Genomic DNA, 23495 nt, shown 5'->3' on the forward strand with positions numbered 1-23495 from the left:
GTCCTCAAAAAGCAGAAGACTGAAGGCTTCCAACATTTGGGTAGGTTCTCCACAGAGGATTTGTGAGATTGCACAGGATGAGAAGATGAGAGGAAGGGGTTGTGACCTACACTGGTGGAAGGAGTCCCCAAACTGATGAGATGAAAGATCCATCAAAGTATCAGAATAGTCACATCTCCCAGATTTCTGTTGCCCAGATTCTCTAGTGTCTTTGCCCACAGACAGGTCTGTAGATAAAAAACATTATTCATTGTTTTGGACTTCTAAATATGCAGATTTGTAGTGGCCAGAATAAATCTGAAGAGAACAATTGTTGCCAATTTTTCTTTTTTTGGGAAAACTTTGCACGACTAATTAAAAATTAAGAACCACTGAGCAAAGATGTATCAGTGAATAAATTGTATATCAAAAAAAACCTGTCAACTATATTTCTGGGAGGGGACAACACATAACACACCTACATTTCAATCCTTTGCCATGGGTGTGTTTGCAAAGTTTGGTTCAGACTGTTAAGCTTTCATGGTTGTTTGGTTTGTGCATGTTCTAATCATTCATCAGATTTCTACAGCCTGTGGACATGAAGTTCAGGCCTCTCCTAATGTACTTTTTGCTTTGCCCTGGGATTTGGGGCATTGCAATCAAAAATAAAACATTCTGAATAAAGTTTCACCACTTGTCTGTTTTGGAAACCAAGAATATTTTTAGAATATATGTCTTGCTTTATATAATAGGTTCCTGAAAAATTTTGTATATTATTTTTTTGCAAATAAATCCTATTTTAAATATACTAGGAGAATGTACTATGGGAAACCCCTGTCCTTAAAAGGATTTATCAATACTCTTGAATTTATCTCTATTATGGATCCAGATTTTTAAGTCTGGGATCTATGTGAAGTGGGAGTACCTATGCATTCTAAAAAAAAAAATCACTTTCATTACAATATTATAAGTGATTACAAAATGTTTATCATGAGGGAAAAATATTCAGGTACAAGGTTATATTTAGAAATGCTTTATTAATGAGCTCAAGAAATAATTATTCATGGTACGCATAAAAATGTAACGGGTAGGGAGACTTTCTTCCTAACTCTTATTGACCCCAAATTGATAGTGCTTCCCGTATATTCCAGTATGATTACATTCTTGGCCAGATGCCTACTATTAATGCTAATATTATCTTCCTAGCTTTACCCATGCTCTTAAGTAAAGTACATTTGTTCATGAAGGACAAAATCTTTTCTTTCTCTGTATTTCTTTAAAATAATGACTACAAACTATCTTTTCTTTGGGCAATATTTCAGTTCTTAGATACCAACTTTTTTTCTTTCTGTAACCTGCATGTTTTTTTGTACCCTAACTATACACATTCTCTTAGAACCTTTGTCTTATAACGTCACTGTCTATCTTTGTAATGAAACCATAGTGCAGTGGAAAGAGATCTGGAAACTTGAAGGACTTGAGCCCTGATTCTGCCACTCACTTGCGCTACCCATTACACAGGGTACATGCCCCCTTCCTAACTTCCCTGTTTCTGTCGAGGGTACCCCCAACCTCCTAGTCCCTCAGGTTTGCCATACCAGAAGCTTCCTCCTTCACTCCTTCACCCTGCCAATGTAGGCAGCTGCCAAGCCTTATTATTTCCATCTCCATAGTATCTCTCTCATCCATCCATCCCCGCTTCTTCAGCTTTGAGGACCATTCTAGCTCATGCCCTCATCACCGTTTGTTTCTCCCTCCACAGCAAGGTAGTGTGTACGTGTGTGTGCTTGTGTTGTTGTGTTTGTGTGTGTATGTGAGAGAGAGGGAGGGAGGGAGAAATGTGTATAAAATATATCTGTGAAGGGGGCGTCTCCTGCAGAAGATGATCCTTGAGCTGAGTCTTAAAGTAGGAAGGAAGGTATTCCAGACTTAGGAAACAGGAGCCAGGACATAAAGTGTCAGGTGGAAAGAAGAGCAAAGAGCAACAAGAGGGGTTGTCTGGACTGTAGAGAAACAGCACATCATGGGGGGGGGGGGGAGAAATCTGTGACATGTTCTGGTCCCCCCTTCATATCAGTAAAGAAGTCTGAATTGTTATGGCATTAAAAGATAACACATGTTGCTATCATACAGTACTATACACATATTTTATGCATTTCTGAGTTTCTAAACTCATGTTGTCTGCTGGCCTTTGTGTGTTGTCTGTGGCTTCTGCATAACTCCCCAAAAATTCCCATTTAATTTCTTATGTCGATACCTGATATATTGAAACTACACTGGGGAAGGTCGTGATGTGGAAGGGATAACTGTAATATGTCATAAGCATGGAGAGGCAGATTAGAGGCCAGGTTGTGAAACAGGTTTTAAAGGCTAAATAGTTTATATTTGATCCTAGAGGTTAATGGGGCAGTAGGTGGCGCCATTGTGCACAGAGCACCCAGCCTGGAATCAGACTCATCTTGAGTTCAAATCTGTCCTCAAGACACTTACTAGCTGTGTGGCCCTGGGCAAGTCACTTCCTCTGTTTGTCCCAGTTTCCTCATCTGTAAAATGAGCTGGAGAAAGAAATGGCAAATCATTACAGTATCTTTGCCAAGAAAACTCCAAACTGGGTCACAAAGAGTTGGACATGACTGAAACACGACTCAACAACAAAGAGGTCAATACACTTCTGGTCTATATAACATAGGTCTATATTAGAGGTAGTAGGGAGCCATTGGAATTTATTGAGTGGGGGATATAACATAAGTAGATCTGTGCTTTCAAAAAACACCAGCAGCTGGGTGGAGGATGGATTGGAGAGGGGACAGAGTTTGAGGCAAGGAGACTAATTTTGGAGGCTGTTGCCATTGTCAAGGTGAGAGGTGATAAGAACCCAGACTAGGATAGTGGCGTGTGTGTGTGTGTGTGTGTGTGTGTGTGTGTGTGTGTGTGTGTGTGTGTGTGTAGATAAGGGGATATATATGAAAGATGTTGGGGAGGTAGAAATAATATTTGATGACTCGTATATGTGGGATGAGTGAGAGTGAGTTTTCAAAAATTTGATCATCATGAATTCATATGTATTTTTACTAGAATTTCTTTTTTTTATTTTAGAAAGTTCTTTTGTGATTTTTAAAGCATTGCATATGGCATTTCTAGGGAGAAGACCTTTAAAAACTGTATGATGGATGAAAGGTTGCCATCAAAACTTGAAACAGATGTTGATAACAGGATTGAAACAGGTATGTTCCTCTGAAGTCAAAAAGTAACAAACCTTATTTAGTTTTAAAATAGCCATTAGGTTTTGAAAGCCCTGAAGTTCTCAGTTTGTAACGTATTTTTCATTTTTCTTTATTGCCTATTTGTCCAGGGAAATGGCCATGAATTGATGCCACTGAACCAAGCAGGGATCTTATTGCATGGTTTTGATTTCAAGTTCACAATCTTTCACAAAGATAAATCTGATATTACATCTCCCCTTCTGCTTTTAGGTTGATGTGTGGAAAAATCTTAGTGCATGTGAGTCTTGGAAATTGGATTTCTATATATATTAAGGCATAATGTAACTGCCTGTACTTGACTGAGCTGAACTGTTGCTCTCAGAAATTTTCTGCATGGGCTAATGAAGCATTCTAAAGTGCTCGAGCTACTGGGAAGTAATTACTTTACTGGACAAAGTGCCGTTTCTAGAGGCCCTGAGAGGGGTTTCACTTTTTTGAAACGAATTCACATTGCTGCTTTGAAAGGTTTTCTTTCCGCTGAAAATCACATTTGTGCCAGATCCCTGGAGCAGTTTCTCTGTAAGCACTATCGGTAATCAGACATGGCTAACAAAATTATGACCTATTACTGCCATGTCATAGAGTTAACAGAGGAATGGTTTCTGTTAGTCCAGTCGTTTCCACAGTTTTCTTTTCCCCAGTCTGTACTGGGGAAGAAACTATGTGATCCCAGTTACCTCTGGTTTTTCTTAAAGACTCTTCTTTTTATTTCCTTTGCTGATCCTATCCTTTCTCCCAGTGTGGACATTTCCCAAGAACTGGTTTTTAAATCTCTTCTGTCTCTACACTCTTGTAACTTCAACTATGTTTTCTATGTGGATGATTTTCCAAAACACCCAAGTCCTGATATCTCTCCTTAGTGCCGTGTTCCCAGCTAGAATATTCCCATATTTCTGCAAGACATTTCCACTCCAGTATCCTGTCAGCACTGTTCAGTGTACGTCAGTTTCCCAGCCTGTGCTAATTTCAGTTCCTGACTTCACTGTTTCTATTTATCATCAGCCTCCTGCTCCCCTTGGCTGGAGATGTCTGTCTTCCTCCTACTTCTCTGCTCTCACATCTAATTAGCTGTCAAATTCTGTGGTTTGATCTTTGGAGGGTCTTGCATCAGTGCCCCTCTGTTCATTCAGGTCCTTTTTAGTGTGATTCTCACCTGGATCACCGGAAGTAGCTTTCTAACTGGATCCTGACACCACCAGGTGTATCTATCCATCCAGTCCATCCAGTATCTTGTTCTCAGAATAATTTTTTATAAAACACAGCTCTACTCATGGCATGCAGTCATTCAAAAACCTTTAGTTACTCCCTATTACTTACTGAATTAAGGCCTTAGCCTTAGCGTGCCAGGCCTTTCTGTCTTCCACTATCTCTCAAAGTCTGTCCAGGTTCATGAAGTTCATTGTTTCCATGGCATTATCTATCCATCTCATCCTCTGCCATCCCTATCTTTTGTCTTCAATCTTTCCCAACACTAGGGTCTTTTCCAATGAGTCCTGTCTTCTTCTTATGTGGCCAAAGTATTTACGCTTCAGCTTCAGTATTTGACCTTCCAGTGAATCATCTGGATTAATTTCTTTAAGTATTGACTGATTTGGTCTCCTTTCTGACCAAGGGACTCCCCAAAGTCTTCTCCAGGACCACAACTCAAAAATGTTGATTCTGCAGTGCTTAGCTTTCCTTATAGTCCAGCTCTCACAGCCATACATTGTTACTGGGAAAACCATAGCTTTGACAAATACCGACCTTTATCAGTAAGGTAATGTCTCTGCTTTTTAGTATACTGTACATATTTGCCATAGCTTTCCTTTTAAAGATCAAGCATCTTTTAATTTCATGGCTGCAGTTGCCCTCTGCAGCAATCTTTGAGCCTGAGAATATGAAATCTGACACTGCTTCCATTTCTTCTCCTTCTGTTTGCCAAGAAGTGATGAAACCAGTTGCCAAGATATTAGTTTTTTGATGTTAAGCTTCAAGCCAGCTGTGACACTCTCCTCTTTGGTCCTCACTGAGAGGTTTCTTAGTTCGTCTTCACTTCCTATCGTCAGTGCTATCATCTGCACATGTGAGATTGTTGATATTTCTCCCAGCAGCCTGAAGTCTGGCTTTTGGTTCACCCAGCTTGGCATTTTGCATGATGTTTTCTTCATATAAGTTGTTGGATTCTTTTTACAATGACAAACCAATCAATTGTTCAAAGTTCGATTCTAACTGTTGCTTCTTGACCTGCATACAGGTTCCTCAGGAGACAAGTAAGATGATCTGGTACTTCCATCTCTTTGAGGACTTGACACAATTTGTTGTGAAAGGCTTTAGTGTGGTCAATGAAGTGTAGATGTTTTTCTGGAACTCCCTGGGTTTTTCTATAATCTGAGGAATGTTGGCAATTTGGTCTCTAGTTCTTTTGCCTCTTTGAAAACTAGCCTGCCCTTCTGGTAATTTTCTGTTCACATGCTGTGGAAGCCTGGCTTGCAGAATCTTAAGCATAATCTTGCTGGCATATGAAATGAGTGTAATTGTTTGGTAATTTGAACATTCTTTGGCAGTGCCCTTCTTTAGGATTGGGACATAAACTGATCTTTTCCATTCTAATGGCTACTATTGAATCTTCCAAATTTGCTGGCATATTGAGTGCAACACTTTGACAGCATCATCTTTTATGGTTTTAAGTAACTCATCATTGTTGTCCATTTCAAAGCTCTTCATCTTCTCCACGATAGTACGTATGAGATTCTTTGCCAAATGCTTTGCCAAATAAATAAGTAAAGCATAATCATAATATTCCCGTTATCAGGCAGGTTAGTAATCTATCAAAAACAAAAAACTCAAACACCCAAAATAAGGTTAGCCTGGGTTACGATGTAGTCTTAAAGAAGCTGTACTGATTCTTTGGAATTGTTGTTAACCTTTCTACATTCTCAACAACCATTCCATTCATTATAGGAACATAGATTACAGCTGATAGGGACCTTACTTAGATAGCAGTCATCAAGTACAACTTCTTCCAAAGATGAGGGAGCAGAAGCTGAGTTTAGTGACTTGCTTGCCGTCACATAGCCAAAAAGTGTTTGAACCTGATGATCTGTTCTAGAATTTCCCCAGAGTTTTGCTCACTGGCTGATAGTTTGTACTGTTCTCTTTCCTCTTCCCTTTTCCTTTCTGTCTTTCTTTATTCTTTTTTTTTTTTTTTAGAATCTGAACATCTGTCATTCTCCAACCTTATGGTACCTATACTGTGTTCTAGGATCTTTCAGATCTTGGCAGTGTCTCAGCACTCAAAGGTGCAGCTCAACAAGTGAATGGCTTGGTGTTCTCTTACCATCCCTTTACAAGCCCTTAGTAACCATTTTTATCCTGTTATTTCCAGTGTAAAGGTCATTCTCCTTGGCAGAGAGAATAGAAGCAAAAGAAGAATTGAGCAGCTCAACATTCTCTCTGTTACCTTCCTGTCTTCCCAGAGCAGAACTCCTCCTTGATCTTCCTCTTCCTCACTCTGCACTTTCTCCAGCCTTCCTTCCAGTTCCCATGCCCATTATTAAGCCTGCTCTCTGCACCCCACTTAGTGTTTCTTTTCACACCCTCTCTTCTTCTGATGCCACTGTCCAAAGGCCTTGCCTAAATCCTGGCATTTGTTTCAACTTCTCTCTTTTCTCTCCAAACTGGTTCCAGTTTCTCTTTCTTGTAAACTCCCACATCATTTTGCACTTTTTTGTGGTGTATTGGGTATGTGATAAGTCTCCCTGCAAGGACCATCATCAGTTCTCCTTGTGTTTTTACTCTTATGGCCTCCTCATCCTCTAGCACAGAGACTCAGATCCATAACAGAGACACCAGAAATACTTAATGAATTGACCAAGACACTTAATCAATTAACCGGCACGCACAGGCCACCAGCCCTGAAAACAAGTCCCTTCAGAAGTTCTCTTATTCATTATCACTAAGAAATGAGGTGATGTAATCACTTATTAGCACTTACTGGCACTGGAGATCCTGAAGCAAAGGGTGCCAAGCCCCTGCCTCCAAGGAGCTTTTTTTCATATAGGTGAATTTTTCCAGGTAATTCTATTCTATCTCTAATAACAAAACATTTGTTTTTATGATAACCTAAAATGCCTGATACAGTTGCCTGTATATATGGAACATAATTTACTTTTTTCTTGACAACTCAGGGTTATATTGGAGTGTAGGAATTTTAGTCCCCACACAAAATGATCCCCCAGAGACCATTTGTGGTTGTGTCATCTCACCTTGACTTAGTTGCTATTTATCTTAGTGGGTTAACTTTAATCAGCCTCTAGAAGAAGCTGAATAATAATTCATTTATTTAATGTTTTAAGGTTCTCAAAATGCTTTTCTCTCAACAGCCCTGTGAGGTAGTTAGTACAAGTGTAATTTGTCCCATTTTATAGACAAGGAAAGTGAGACTTGGAGATTAGGTGATTTACCCATGATCATACAGCTAATAAATGTTTGAGGTGGGATTCCAGGTTTTCTATGCCATGCTGCCTGCCCATTGAATTCATATACTTTCTAAACCAAATAACTGAGTTAAATCAGTAAACCTTATCTGCACATACTTGTTAGTCATCCTGAGGAAACTTCATACCTCTGTTGAATAAAGCATACATGTGGTTTTGTGAAAATTATTTCCCCTTTGCCATCTTTTATTTAAAGTCATAGAATCATAGATAGTTAGGGCTGAAAGAGATCTTAGATATTGTCTAATCTAACACCACCCCATTATTTTACATATGAGGAAACTACATGTCAATTAGTCTGTGAGCAGATGGTTGTTTACTAAAATCTGGTAAGCAGGGCATCATTGTATAGAGTGGATTAAACTGGACCACCGAAATTGTTTTTGCCCTTTCATCTTTCTTTAGGTGGTACCTAAGACAGCAAACTTACTACATCTATCACTCACTTGGTTCTTGTATACTAATATAAATATGAGATTAATTTTTCTCATATTTATATATATATGTTATACATATATATATATACACATATCTTATTTCTCTAACCTCTTTAAGGGTGAGAGCTTTGTTTTATATTTCTTACTTTCCCTCTCAGTGTTAGCACAGTTCTATAGTCATTTTGTTGAAGGAGTGAATAAATGGATGTAAAATAAATTAATGTTCTTTAACATTTGCTCAGGAAAAACTGATTTCCCTGAAAGCAGATAAATAACTATTCATAAGGTTTTCTTAATGTTTCTATGCCTTGATCTCCTCATCTGCATAATGAAGATATGTCTGTTTCCTCTTTCCCACACATCAAATTCATGGTATTAAAACCATTGGCAAGTATATTTATGCTAATGTGTTGTGTCAGTTTTGTTATTGGGGGACTGGTATTTGGGAGGGAGGTAGATGCTGAAGCTTGGGGAGGAGCCTTCTGGAACTTTCTTTCTACAGAGAGAAAATTTCTCTCATTCTTGGTTTCTATCCCCAAACATGTCTTATAGGCAAACTTTTGCTCTGAGGTTTTAGCATCTAGCTAATCTTTCTGAAATTTCAAGGGATACAGCAAACCTCTAACTTGGGAAAACCAGAACAAATTTGCTTGATTTCATTCAGTTAAATTCTGAGACCTTATATTTCCATTGAGAGAATGTGATATAAGGAAAACAACAGAATATTGGGAAAGACTTCGGTTCTCTACATGGGTCTTCCACTTGAAGAGAGAGTACGTTGTGGTGAAAAGAACATTGAATACAGCATCAGAAGACCCGGGTTCAAATCTTGCCTCTACTTCTTACCACCCATGATTATGGGACCTTTTCTGGGTCCCAGTTTCCTCATTTGTAAAATGAGGGGTCAGCTTGATGATCTTAAAGGACCTTACTGGCTTTAAATCCTAAGAATTTACTAGCCATGTATCCTTGCAAGAGCACAGATCTAACCATGAATCTTGCTCAAGAGCCTTCAGTGGCTCCCTATTACTCTCTGATAAAATATAAATTACACAACTCAGTAGTCATGGCCCTTCACAACTTGACACTAGGCTACTTTTCCAGACTCATTTCACATAGGTTCCGGTCAAACTAGCCTATTGGTTGTCCTTCAGACTTGGTATCATTACATCTTCCATTTGTGTGTCTGGACAGGTTGTCCACCATGCCTAGAATGCACTCACTAATTTAAAGTTCAGCTCAAGTTCTGCTAGCTTCAGGAAATTTTTCTTGGTTATCAATGCTCTCTTGCTGCTCATATAATTCTGTATATATTTGTATCTATTTGCTTGTGATATCTAGTGCCAGCCCTTTTAGGGTAGGGAGTATTCCTCAATTTTATTGTTGAATCCTCAGCATCTAGGACAGTATTTCACAAGTAGCAGGCATTTAATAAATGCTTTTGGGTTGTTATAATATTTGCACGTTCTATCTCAGGGCTGTGAGGAAAGCATTTCCTAAACCTTATAAATACCATGAAAATTAGATGTATTATTTACTGAGCACCTACTGTCTATATAATTATGTGCTGGATATTTGAGGATATGCAAAGACTGTAACATAAAATCCTTGTTCTCTAGGAATTCACAGTCTCACTGAGAAATAAAGGTGACACATGGTGCCTGGTCTTCTCCTCCTCATGAGATTAGAGGGAGAAGAGGGGTAAGATTATTTTAGGAGAAAAGGAACAACACTACATTCTGCCCTCCCTAGTCCCTTCTCCTCATCTGCTTCTGTATTCTCTGGGCCCCCTAGCCTGTTGCAAACAGATTCCCCTTCATCCTCCATGTCTTTATATCACATTTTTTCCATCTTCTAACATTCATGGAAAGCTGGCTCTTTCCAGAAATGGCTTATCCCTTATCACTCTCGACTGGCTGCTCTTCTCATGCCTCCTGACCCAGTATGCCAAGAGGATGCAGTCTTCACTCCTTACTGCCATCGCTCAGCAGCCTAATCGTCCCTTGAGGTTTATTTCGTGCGTCCACGTCACCTTGTCCAGATCCTTATTACAGCCATCCAGCGGCCTCCAGATCTCCCTTCTTTCTTTCTCAAGTTCAGAGCCTGGCTCACAGTTTTCCTTTCCACCTTAACCACTTTCCTCATCCTTGGTGATATCAGTATTCATCTTGATATAACTGAATACATTGGCTTCCAATTCATTATCATCTTCAACTTCGATGTCCTTTATATTTACATTCAGTCTCAAATACCATTCTTTAAGAGGTGGTCATGCCTCAGAAGTTGATTTTTGTTCATTGAAAATAATAAAATTAAATTTTAAAAAGAAATTATTCTTAAAGCAAAATTGTTCTACTTCTATTATATTGAATTCTGAAGTTCCCTTCTGATTATAATCTCCTTCCTTTCTCACTATCCTTACCTCATTTTCCTTAAACATTTTCTTCATCCTCACCATGACCTCCAGTCCTTCTGTCTTTTGGGGGGTTTTTTTGTTTTATTTTGTTTGTCTTTTCAATATTTGGTCTCCCTAGCACCCAGGCTGAAAGTGCAGGAGCTATTCACAGGTGAAATCTCACTATTGACCAGCACCAGAGCTTTGGCCAGTTCACCTTTTCTTAGGCCACCCAGGGTCCTCCCTGTTTCTGGGCACTCACTGTTAGTTTGGGCACCTGATCAGCATAGCCTACTACATCACAGCACCACCAGGCCCAGTTCATCCCTCCCTGTTCCCACAACCTCCTTTTCCTTGCCTCACAACCTTAACCCTATCCCTTTCCCATGAATCATGTGTTCCCTTGTCCTTCTGGCACTTAGGCCCTGCAAGGCCTCAAGCCTGAATCACTCCCATCTTCTGCCTTCTCTGATCCTGTGCTTCATCCATATCAGCCTGGTCCCCTACAGAGAGGCAGCATGGTACAGTAGCTAGAAGACTAGATGTGGAGTCAGGAAAACTTGGGTTTGATTCCTGCACCAGACATTTGCTAGTTGGGCGACCCAGGGTATGTCATCTCATCTCTCTGGGCTTCAGTTTCCTCATCTGTGAAATGAGAGGTTGGACTCAATAACCTCTAAGATACCTTCTACTTCTAAATCTGTAACCCTATGAAATTCAGTTCTGTACAGAAGAAATTAGCCATTTCCCAGTTAGTTCTGTCATGCTTCCTGTAGTGGCTTTAAGATTCAAACCTTCTCCAGATTCCTCAAGCTCGCCAAGCCTCCCCACTCCTTCTTAGTAAATAACTTACCTTCAACTTTTACTGAGAAAATTCAAGCCCATCCACCTAAGCTCCTTTATGTTTCCTCCTTCATATCTCAAAATCTCTCAACACCTCCACTTTACTACACCTCCCAATACTGTAGCCTCAGAGATGTCCTTGTGTTACTGCCAGGCCCTCCCCTTGTGCCCTTGACTCCATCTTTCTCCTGTCAAATCTGAGAGTTTTTCCCTTCTCATCTTCCATCTGTCCCTGTCTCCTGGCTTCTTCCCTCTGGCCTGAACGCACTGAAGTCTTTTACATCCTTTAAAACAGACAACCTGCTATCCCTCAAGCTATTATCTTTTCTATTTCCTCACAGTTTTTCTTTTAGAAGTAAGCTATAGTCTTTGCCTTCACTTACCTCATTGCCTACTGATTTCTGAACTCCTTACAATCTGCCTTACCTCTCTACTCCATTCTAAACTGAAAAGTAATCAGAGAGCTCTTCATTGCTAAAGCTGGTCTTGTTGGATTTTGGCATTGTTGAGGCCAGTGGCTGCCTCCTCCTGCTGACCATTTTCTTGTCCTCCAGGTTTTGTGCTGGTCCTCTGCTGTCTGGGATTTTTCTTTGCATCCCCGATGCACAGTGCCCTGAACAGAGTAGGTGCTTAATGTTATTTAAATTGAATGCCAAATCATTTTTTTAAAAAAGGTAGCAGAACAATAGGCACAAGTGTCAGGGAATGACACTGATTTCTAGAGAAAGTTAAGTGGTTGGGAAAGGTCTCCAAGAGGTGAACCTGGGGCTGAGTATTAGAGGACTTGCTGGCAGAACCTGCACAAAAAGGAGGGCATGAGCAGAGGGTGTTGAGGGAAAGAGCCTGGGACATTAAGGGCAAAGTTAGTATAGAAACCTAGATGTAACCAAAATAGTTATTCTTGTAAGCCCTTCGTGGGAGGTGTTGGCTGGGGTCAGAGTCTTGGGGCGTCTTGACACCAGGCTAAGGAGTGTGGACTGAGAGTTTATAGAGATGCTGTTTCAGTGCTCCACAATGTTTTAGTGTTATCTGTGAGTTTAAAAGGAATTTGAATGGTTCTTTAGTCTTACTTCCCACTTTCCAGATATCACCATGTCAACCATCTTAGAGAACAAGGAACAATGCCTTACTCAGTAACTCATTCCCATTCATTATTGTCAGACAGTTCTTCCTTTATTGCTAAATTTAAATCTCTTCTGTTACAATTCAAGTCTGTTTCCCCAGATGGATATGAAGCCCTATTTGTAAGCTTGTAAACACTTATAATAACCAGTGATTGCTGTTCTTTTTTTTTTTCCTTTGGAGGAAGTGGGGTTTAGTGACTTGACCAGGATCATGCAGCTAGTGTCTGAGGTCACATTTGAACTCAGGTCCTCCTGATTCCAGGGCCAGTACTCTATCCAGCTGCCCCTGTCTTGTTTTTTCTATGGTGCTTTCTGTGTTAGGGCAGAAGGCATTTGTTCTGGGGACTATTTAGTCACTGAGGAAAGCAGTCTAAGAGCAAATGCCCTCTAAGAAGGAAATTTTCTCTTTTAAGTAGTGTATTTCAGTCTCTGCAGCTGAGGAGCAGTAAACATTCCACGTCCTTGAATGGAATGAGGGGCCCAAGTTTCCAGAAGCATGGCCTCACCCTCTCCTTGTCTTCTCTGCTGCAGACTCACAGTAGCTCTGTTGCCCAGAGGTAAGCAGACTAGAATTGGATGCGCATGTTCTTAATCAGAAGCCCTAGTCTCTACCATCCTGTCTTAGTGCCTTACTAAGTCCTGCTGGAACTTTCCAGAAAGAAAATAAAACTCATTTTCACCCAAGGGCTCCTTAGAAGCCCAAGGATCTCAGAATTCTGCAGTCTTTATAACAAGTATTTATCAAGTACCACTGGATAAATTGCACTGAGGGCTTGAATCTTACAATCTAATAGAATTCTTCTGTTTTATCTTTCCTGGTTTCAGCTTACACTGATGGACAGGACAAGGAAACAATTCATTTCTTTCTTTGATTGGTTATTTAATGTTAAGCTAGGATGCCAGGCAACTTGAAAGGCTTAGTATTTCTCCCTAAAAAAAAATGTCTTAATTATCTTTACCTATTTTACAGATGAGAAAACTGAGGCACATAAAAACTAAGTGGCTCAGGGTTATCAGGTGAATCAGCTGAGTTGGGTTATGGGGATATATAATGCTTTGGATTGCTTCCATATTTCTCAACTGGTCACTGTTTTGTGGCCAGAGGCATCCTGCTTGGGGGCCAAAATTTATAGTATATTTTCTTGGGAAAGGTGCCTCTGAAGTCTAATCAATGCTTCACTGGATGCCTTTCCTTTTAACACAGAATTAAGCAAAGGACATTTCCTTCCTCTCCCCAACCGGGAATTAAAGGATTCACTAACAAGTGCTTCTGCAAGCCAAGCCAGCAATCCAGCTGATCAGGAGCTAGACGCTTTCCCCCTGGGAACCCAGGTAATGTGTTCACCTTCTTGTTATTCTAACACATCAATCAATGCAAACTAATAATATTGATAATTCTAAAATATCCATGAACAAGCTGAAAGAACTTGGACAAATGAATCCTTTTTAGTAGGCATTTATTTCTAAAAGCAGTTCATGTGAAACTAAAGTGGCTGCAAGCTCAGTATGACTCACCATTGTGATGTGGCTGCCAAGAAAGACAACATAGTCAGAAGTTGCCTTAATAGAAATCTGACATCCAAGACAAGAGGTGATTTTCCCACCACGTGCCACCCTAGTCAGATTGCTTCTAGAATTCAGCTTTGAGTGCCACACTGTAAGAGGGATGTTGTTAGGTTGTGCTGCATCCTAGGATATGGGGGACCTCAAAAGCATGGCCCAAGAGGAACTGTGAGAAAAAACTTGGGATATTTAGCCTAGGAGAGGCATGATAGCCTTAATCTGGGAGCATAGTAACTTTCTTTGTATGGTTACAGGACTATCATGTATACAGAGTAAGGCAAGAAGATACAAGAGGCTGAGGCTGATTCAGTGTAAGAACTGTCTAACATTTGGAGCTGTCTCAAAGTAGACCAGGGTGCTTCCTGAGATAGTTACTTCTCTAGTGGTCTACAAGGATGGCTGTAGAAGAGATGCTTTTAGCCAAATTCCTTCCCAGCTCTTTAGGATTGTTTCCAGTAGGTGTGAAGGACAGCACCACCTCAGTTTATTTCAACATTTCACCACCTAACCTTGCGCCAGAACCACAGTCTTCATGAACATGATTAGCACTTCTATGTTAGTTTTGTATCTTACACCTCCAGCCATCTTGATTTGCACCTTAGCTCCATTTTTTTCGTTCAGTCTTCTGTGTTCCCATAATAAAAACTATTCTTGTCCTTTCCGTAATGGAGCAGAGAAAGAGGAAAAGGTAAAAGGTAGATATAATGGGAGGCAAAAGGCAGTGAACATAAGAGATTGGGGGAAAAGAAGAGTTACTGATTTTCTTTTGACTTTAAAATCTGGTTGTGGGGTGAGGAGGCAACCATTAGGTGATTTTCATGAGTAAAAATAGTGGAAGCGGCAGTGTTTGTAGTGTTCTCTCTTTCTTTACACTACCTTAGGTAGAGGTATTGATGAGCTGAATGGTCAACTCCTGATGAATCAAAAATTGGCTGTAATAATAATATTTTTTTTGCAGCAGAGCCAAGATGGCAGAGTAGGATGGACCTACTTTATCTCTCCCCCCCAAACCCATAAAATACCTTTAAAAAATGACTCTAAACAAATTCTAGAGCAGAAGAAGCCACAAAGTGACAGTGAAACAGATTTCCAACCCTAGACAGCCTGGAAGGCTGACAGAAAAGGTCAATTGGACCAGGTTCAGAGCAGAGCAAAGCCCAGCCTTGGCTGTGCTGCACAACATGGTCAGGACTGGAGAAGGCTTCAGGGCACAGAATCATGGGGTAGCAACTGTGATTCCCAGATTTCTTAACCCACAAATGCCAAAGACAGCTTCAAAGGTCAATAAGAAAGCACTTTCACCTGGATGAGAGGGGAGTGGGGTCTGGTCCCAGTCTTGGCCCTGGGGCAGTGGCAGCCACTGACCAATTTTGGAACCCTCAGCCTAAAGACCTTGGGGGAGTCAAGCAGCTGATCTGGATCTCAGCCCTGAGTGGCAGTCCTGGGGGTGAGGAGGAGCACTGGCACTGGCATGGTAGAGCTGGTGGTGGTTGTGTAGAGGGAACCCTACTCACAGTTCCAGGGCAGAAAAGTGTGCTTGTGGTTGCTCACAGACCAGAGCGCAGGCCAGGAGAGGAGTAAACTCCTCTTCTTGATTATGCCTTGGAGGAACTGAGAACTTACAGGTCCCTAGAGGTAGAGAACAGATGCACAAAACCTCTGAAGCCTAAGGCAGTATAGCCTCCACTTGACAAAGGACTCAAAAGTCAAGTAACTGGCTGGGAAAATGCTCAAAAAAGGGAAAAAAAAATAAGACTATAGAAGGTTACTTTTTTGGTGAAAAGGTATTTTCTTCCATCCTTTTGGATGAGGAAGAACAAAGCATATCATCAGGGAAGACGTCAAAGTCACGGCTTCTACATCCAAAACCTCCAAAAAAATATGCAATGGTCTCAGGCCATGGAAGAGCTCAAAAAAGATTTTGAAAATCAATTAAGAAAAGTGGAGTAAAAGTTGGGAAGAGAAATGAGAGTGATGCAAGAAAATAATGAAAAGCAAGTCAGTAGCTTGCTAAAGGAGACCCAAAGAAATGCTGAAGAAAATAACACCTTTAAAAATAGACTAACCCAAATGGCAAAAGAGGGCCAAAAAGCCAGTGAGGAGAAGAATGCTTTAAAAAGCAGAATTGGTCACATGGAAAAGGAGGTTCAAACACTCACTGAAGAAAATAGTTCTTTAAAATTAGAATGGAGCAGATGGAAGCTAATGATTTTATGAGAAACCAAAAAATTATAAAACAAATCCAAAAGAATGAAAAAATAGAAGACAATGTGAAATATCTCATTGGAAAAACAACTGACCTAGAAAACAGATCCAGGAGATATAATTTAAAAATTGTTGGTCTATTTGAAAACCATGATCAAAAGAAGAGCCTAGATATCATCGTCCAAGAAATTATCAAGGAAAACTGCCCTGATATTCTAGAACTAGAGGGTAAAATAGAAATGGAAAAAATTCACCAATCACCTCTTGAAAGAGATCCCAAAAGGAAAACTCCTAGGAATAGTGTAGCCAGATTCCAGAGTTCCCAGGTCAAGGAGAAAATATTACAAGCAGCCAGAAAGAAACAACTCAGGTCTTGTGGAAATACAATCAGGAATAACACAGGATTGAGCAGCTTGTACACTAAGGGATCGAAGGGCTTGGAATATGATATTCCAGAGGTCAAAGGAGATAGGGTTAAAACCAAGAATCATCTACCCAGCAAAACTCAGTATAATACTTCAGGGGGCAAAATGGAATTTCAATGAAATAGAGGACTTCCAAGCATTCATGTTGAAAAGACCAGAGCTGAATAAAAAATTTGACTTTCAAATACAAGAATCAAGAGAAATATGAAAAGATAAACAAGAAAGAGAAGCTTTAAGGAACTCATTAAAGTTGAACTGTTTACATTCCTACATGGAAAGATATTATTTGTAACTTATGAGACCTTTTTCAGTATTAAGAGTAGTTAGAGGGAATATATATGTAGGTGTGTATCTGTATCTATGTATGTATATATTATATATGTATGTATATATTATATAGCACACACTCAATTGGATATGGAAATCTATTTTACCCTGCAGAAGACAAGGAGGAAAGGGATAGGAGAGGGAAGATAATAGAAGGGACAGCAAATTGGGAAAAGGGGTAATCAGAAGCAAACACTATTGTGGGAGGACAGGTCAAGGGAGAGAATGGAATAAATTGAGGGCAGGATAGGACAGATGGAAATGTGGTTAGTCTTTTACAACATAACTATTATGGAAGTGCTTTGCATTGTTACACATGTATGACCTATATTGAATTGCTTGTTTTCTCAATGAGAGTGAATGGGGAGGGAGGAAGAGAATATGGAACTCAGAGCTTTAATAATGAATGTTAAAAATTGTCTTAGCATGCAATTGGAAATTAAGATATACAGGCAATGGAGTATAGAAATCTATTTTGCCCAACAGGAAAACGGAGGGGAAGGGGGATGGAAGAAGGTTGGGTAATAGAAGAGAGTACAGACTGGAGGAAGTGGTGAATGGGATGTATGCTGTCCCGGGGTGGGGAGGTGGGGAGAGATGGGGAGAAAATTTTGAATTCAAATTCTTGTGGAAGTAAATGTTGAGAACTGAAAAATAAATAAATTATAAAAAAATAATTCTTTTTCTCAGTTTGGTAATGGCATCTCGTTAGATTTAGAGCTGGAGAGGACCTTAAAGATCATTTAGTTCAACTTCCTTAATTTATAAATGAGGAAACAAGAGGACCAGAGAAATTAAATGACTTGCCCAAGGTTACACAGGTATTAGGTAGCAGAACTATAATTCAAGGTCAAGACCTCTGACTCCAAAGCCAGTGGTCCTTTCTTCAATAACAAATGGCTTCCTTATTGGTAATGGATAGAAAAGCATATATTTGGTGTCGTCTCTAAGGCGATCTTTGAAGATTTTTTTGGGAGCCCTGCCAAATATCTTTAGCGTTTGTTTTACCTTTATATTTATATTGAAGAATTGACAGAAGGGACTTTACAGTTTTCACTTTAGAATCTAATTTCAATTTTGAAGTCAGAGTTAGGACTTGAAAGGCAAGGAATGGAAAGAAATGAAATAGTTTATGATATTATTTCAAATTGAGAAGTAAATTAGTATGTTGAGTTTATTCACCATCCATCCTTGAAAGGATCCTCCTAAAAAGAAATAGGATGATATTTCAATCTTATCCTGCCTCACTTCAGTCCTTTCAATCTACCTCAATATAACTTTAATCCACTTTGGCAGATGACAAAATTGATATGTGTCTCCCCTTCCCCTTTTTTTTGTGTCAGAGAAATATTTCATACCTCACCTCTATACTAAAGTATTCATAGCAGAATATACAGTATTTCACAGCTTTATCTAAAACATCCTTGCCTTTTCTAATACTGTTCAACTTATCAAAAGAATCCCTTGTCTTCACTAAAACAGTTCTTTGAACTTCCCTGTAGGCTTGGAACAGGACCTTCACTTAAATGTCTGTTTCTTTTCAAGTATTTCTTCTTCAACAGAGGGATATTTTTGTAACTTATCTAATATATGCACTTTGCATTCTCTTACTTTCTGTGTTCTTCCATTTCTCATATTTATCCTCTCAAATATTTTTCAGCTACAGGAAGTGGCAAGAAGGGAGCTGCCAGGTGATGATCACCAGGAAGATGGTAAATATTTTGCATTCAAAGTCTACACTTCCATGGGAAGAATTGGATGATGGTTCTCAGTGCCAGATGCCTACATTGACAACCCTTTTGTGGGGGATTCTCACTACTTGGGGTAGTGATCTATGTGGTTCTTCTTTAAGACTGAATATTTCTAATTTAATCTGTTTGGTTATGCTTAGATTTTTGTTATTTGTTTATTCAAAAAAACATTTTCTCCTACATGTAATGAATGCATTCTATTTGGAACTATGAAGATACAAAGGTAAATAAGAAAAAATTTCTTTTTTATTGAAATGTGCCTTAATTTTATAACTTTCTGATATTTTATGCTGGGAATTTATGAATAAGTTCAAACATAATATTTCCTGAATAATATTTGCTTCAAAGGATATACTTCCAATGATTTGGGTTCCATTTTCAACATTCAGCATGTCTAGCTCAGTTGTTGCATCTTCTGTGCTTATTAAAGAGACCTTTGAGTCTTGGGATCCCTGAAACATCCAGCTTGCATCTTTTGCAAGATGCATGTGAAACACGCATCTTTTGTGCTGTTCTGGCTTTGAAAAGTTGTTCCCGCTGTTGGTCCTAGCTTTGAATTCTAGGGGAAGCCACAGCTCTCTTGAGAGAGAATCTCTCTAAGGCTGGGCAAATGGGATATTCCAGGCCTGGTTTTCCCACTAGACATGACAGAGGAGATATTTTGGTGGAGGAGGAAAAGGGCATGATTTGGTTTCAGGAGATCTGAGTTTGAATCCTGTCTCTGACACATTTTATGTGGGATTATGGGCAAATCACTTGATCTATCCAAGCCTCACTCATAAGATGAGGATGATGACATTGGTACAGTCTGTCTCACGGGATTGTTATGAGAGAAGAGCTTTCCAAACCTTTCTTAGGAGTTACCTTGCCACCGCTGTAACTTTCCATCCCAAAGAGTCAATTTGATTGAAGGAAGTTCCTAATAAATTAAATAGAAATTGGTTCCCATCTGGCCTATGGCAGATTCTTTACCCAGGCTCAGCATGGTGTGATGGTGCTGTAGCACAGGAGACCTTGGTGTGAATTCTAGTTCTGCCATTTACTAACTTGTTCTGTCATTGAGTGAGTCATTTCTCTTTTCTCAGCCTCTGTTTCCTTGTCAGTAAAATGGAATAAGGGGAGAAGGGTTGGACACGATGACCTCTAACACTCCCTTCCATCTCTTAATATTCTGTGATTATAATGCCTTTTGTTAAAAACCTCAGTCCCCTCATCTGTAAAATGATGGGAGAGGGGGGGTCATCTTAGGTGATCTCTAAGGTCCCTTTCACCTCAAAATCTTAGGATACTATGATTTGTGTGAGTCCTTTGATTCTCTTCCCTTCTATCTAAATCACCCTAACTGATGTGCCCTGGGTGCAGTGATACCCCTCCGGCCAATGACAAATTCTCATTCTTGTTTTTCTTTCCTTTGCCGTGATTGTATTCTGTTAGAATTCAGGTGCTACTCATCTCTTCAGTCTTCAGTCAGGGCTCCAGACAAGATGGCTAAAGAAGGATACCGACTAACCTTTTCAGATGATAAATCTTTAGGTTCTTCTCCAGAGAAAGAGTTGATACCACAGACTGATGTTTATCAACTTAGCCATGAAGCTTTATCAAGTAAACGCTTGGATGTGGGAGATTCAAGTCAGATTCATCCCTATCAGTTACCTAAAGATAATTACAACAGTCACTATCCTCACTCCATAACCTTACATGGAAGTTTTACCAGGAAATCCCAGACTCATCAGAGAAGCAAGAATTACCAAGACTATAGTACAAAATCTTTGAATGATGCCAAGTCCATTTCATCCCACTCCTGTGGAGATATAATAACTCCTTTGACTGACTCAGACCCTACTACTGGAAGATTGTTGAAGCTCAATTCAGGTAGCAAGGCTTTGATTTGGTAGGGGCCCTTTTCAAAGGAGGGAAGGTGGTGGTCCACAGCAAGGAAATGTTGAGTGTCTAGACCAACATATCTTGAGTTGTGATTCAGGGATAATCAGTGATATATAAAATCCCTATCTTAGAATGAGTGCGAATTGATATATAATATGGCATTAGAGAAGTAGTTTTCATTGTTGAAATTTGGGCTCCACAATTATATCATATTGTAGTTCACTAAATGAAATCATAGTAAAAGTCATGCCAGCACCTTTGTATCAATCATGGGTCTTCAAAATTGACTGCCAAGTGTAAGTAAACTATAGCTTGGCCTGTAAAGCTGTGTGTGTACATACACACACACACACACACACACACACACACACACACACACACACACACACACACACACACTCAGTGTCATCACCAGCAAATTGTCCATAGCAGTGAATTGTGACTTCAAGAAGAAGCTACTTGTAGAATAAGTGATGGATCTTGCTTCAGAGAGTTTTCATTTTCTGGCATATTCCCTCCACAGATCTATATACCACCAGCCATTTTAGCAGTGATTCAGCTCTGCTGGGCAACACTGAACCGCAGTTATCTGTGGGCCTTGCCGATTTAACACAAGCACATGGTTCTTTCATGAGTAATACTGCTGTGGGAAACTCTCTACGGACATTCCTGTTACCTTCAGGGACTCAAGAAGACAGGGTACTTTTGGCAAAGAGGTCCATAAGCCCAACTAGAAGGGGATTCCAGAGGAAGGAAAATATTCTTTCAAGCATGGTACCAAATCATGGACTCAAAGATGTTACCAACAACGAGGCAAGTGTTTGTGTCCTTAATCCAAACTGCATTAGAACTATTTCTTTTTATGGGGATAAATTCCTAAATAGTATAATCAGAAACACACAGTTGACTTTGAAGGCAGAAGTTAAGGAGGAAAGGCCAAAGCTTGTGATTTTTCCTGTGGTCTCTGTGCCTCGTTCATCCCTATAGTGGAGTGAATTTTACCTACTCTTGCACTGCAAATGTGAGAGAGAAAACATAGTGGGGAAACCACTTTGGGGCTAGACTGGGGGAGAGCACTAGATTTGAAGTCAGGAGACCTGGGTGGATTCAAATCCCAGCTTTGCTACTAACTTATTGCCAGTGTGAATTTGGGCATATCTGTGCTGCAGTTTCCTTAACTATAAAATGAAGGGGTTGGGTTGAAGCACGGACATCAAACTCCAATAGAAACTTGGGAGGTGGGGACACTAAACTGTACGTAAGGGTCCTTACAGGTGCACATTAACTTAGAAAACCACATAGGAATGTTACTCATGTTCTATTGTGTTTTTATTTGTTTTGTTAAAAACTTGCCATTTACAGTTTAATCTGGTTCTAGCTGCATTACGCCCACAGGCTATGAGTTTGACGTGTGTGAATTAGATTATTTCCAAGGTCTTTTACATCTCTGATAAGCTGTGGTCCTAAATAGAAGGGGATCCAGAAATAACAGAAGCTTCCGGAGGTTCTCCAAGTTAAAATACTGTACTAATATCTACATGTGAATATACCTATACTTTTGTTTCTGATACAAATGAATAATTTGTGATGTACTTTAGTGATAACTCAACAAAAATAGCACTATTCTTCCTAATAATCCCACTAATATGGTATTTTAATCACAGACAAGCAGGAGTAGGTATGGTCCATAATCCACAGGCTTCTGTCTTCATCAGATATTTTAAGACCAAAAATTTGAAAATCACTGTATAATTATAATCATTATCAGCTTAAATTGTTTGTAGGAATGAGTGAATCTGTATTTTGGTTTGTACAGCAAAACCTCATCAATGTCTCAATTCAGAATTATTTGATTATTCTTTATCAATCAGCATGTATGAATATTATTGAGTAGAATGTCCTAAATTGATCTGGCAGTAAATTCTTCTGTGCCAGACAAATTTGTTCAATTTAATTCAACACGTGTATTAAGCCCCCAGTGAACTGAGTCTTCTTGACTCCAGTCTTGCTATCTCCAGGCTAGTCTTCATAAGGCTGCCAACAGTCCCTTCTACAGCATATGCCACTCCCCTTCTCAGAAATCTGCAGTGGCTAAAATGTTTGTGTTTTAGCCTGACATTTAAGACCTCCCAAACCTAGTCCCAACCTATCTTTTGAGACTTATTTCACATTACTCCCGGGGGCAGCTAGATGGTGCAGTAGATAGAGTACCAGTGCAGGAGTCAGGAGAACCTGAGTTCAAATCTCACCTCAGACACTTGACACTCACTAGCTGTGTGACCTTGGACAAGTCACTTCACCCCAATTGCCTCATCCTGGCTCATCTCCAGTCATCCTGATGAATATCTAGTCACTGGATTCAGATGGCTTCAGAGGAGAAGTGAGGCTGGTGACCTGCACAGCCCTCCCTCCTTCAAAACAAAGTCAAGTGCAAGTCATGTCATCACTTCTCTGATGGCCTGGTCTTCAGCAACGAAGGACGAACCCACACAGTATAAGATGTTGTGATGTTTTAAATTTAATCAATTATTACTAATGTTTGTTAGTTTATATGCAGTATTTGAGAGCAATAAGACAATTCTGAAACCTTGTTATTCGAACTTTTTCATTAAATTAGGCAGGATTTTCTCCTTCCTGTTCCGCCATCTCTACCTTATATTGAATTAGTAAGATTTTACTCTGTCATCAAATCGAGTCAAGTCAGTTAGCACTTAGTAAGCACTTCTTATGTGCCAGGTACTCTAACAAATGGAGATACAATAAAAAAAAGGTAAAAACAGTCCCTGCTCTTAAAGAGCTCAGCATCTATTAGAAGACACAGCAT

General features: G+C 39.7%; 1 protein-coding gene across 4 annotated transcripts in view; it reads left to right on the plus strand.

Moving 5' to 3' along the window:
- LRRC36 (leucine rich repeat containing 36) overlaps window positions 1-23495 on the plus strand; it is a 52358-nt gene that overhangs the window by 14203 nt on the left and 14660 nt on the right. For all 4 annotated transcript variants that reach the window (XM_072636033.1, XM_072636034.1, XM_072636036.1 and 1 more), the window contains 5 exons: window positions 3121-3203; window positions 13721-13848; window positions 18697-18748; window positions 20222-20659; window positions 21195-21484. In XM_072636033.1, the coding sequence (XP_072492134.1) occupies window positions 3121-3203; window positions 13721-13848; window positions 18697-18748; window positions 20222-20659; window positions 21195-21484 (991 nt within the window). The remainder of the gene's footprint in view (window positions 1-3120; window positions 3204-13720; window positions 13849-18696; window positions 18749-20221; window positions 20660-21194; window positions 21485-23495) is intronic.

This window comes from Notamacropus eugenii, chromosome 1 (assembly GCF_028372415.1).
Source record: "Notamacropus eugenii isolate mMacEug1 chromosome 1, mMacEug1.pri_v2, whole genome shotgun sequence".
Taxonomy (NCBI): Eukaryota; Metazoa; Chordata; class Mammalia; order Diprotodontia; family Macropodidae; genus Notamacropus; species Notamacropus eugenii.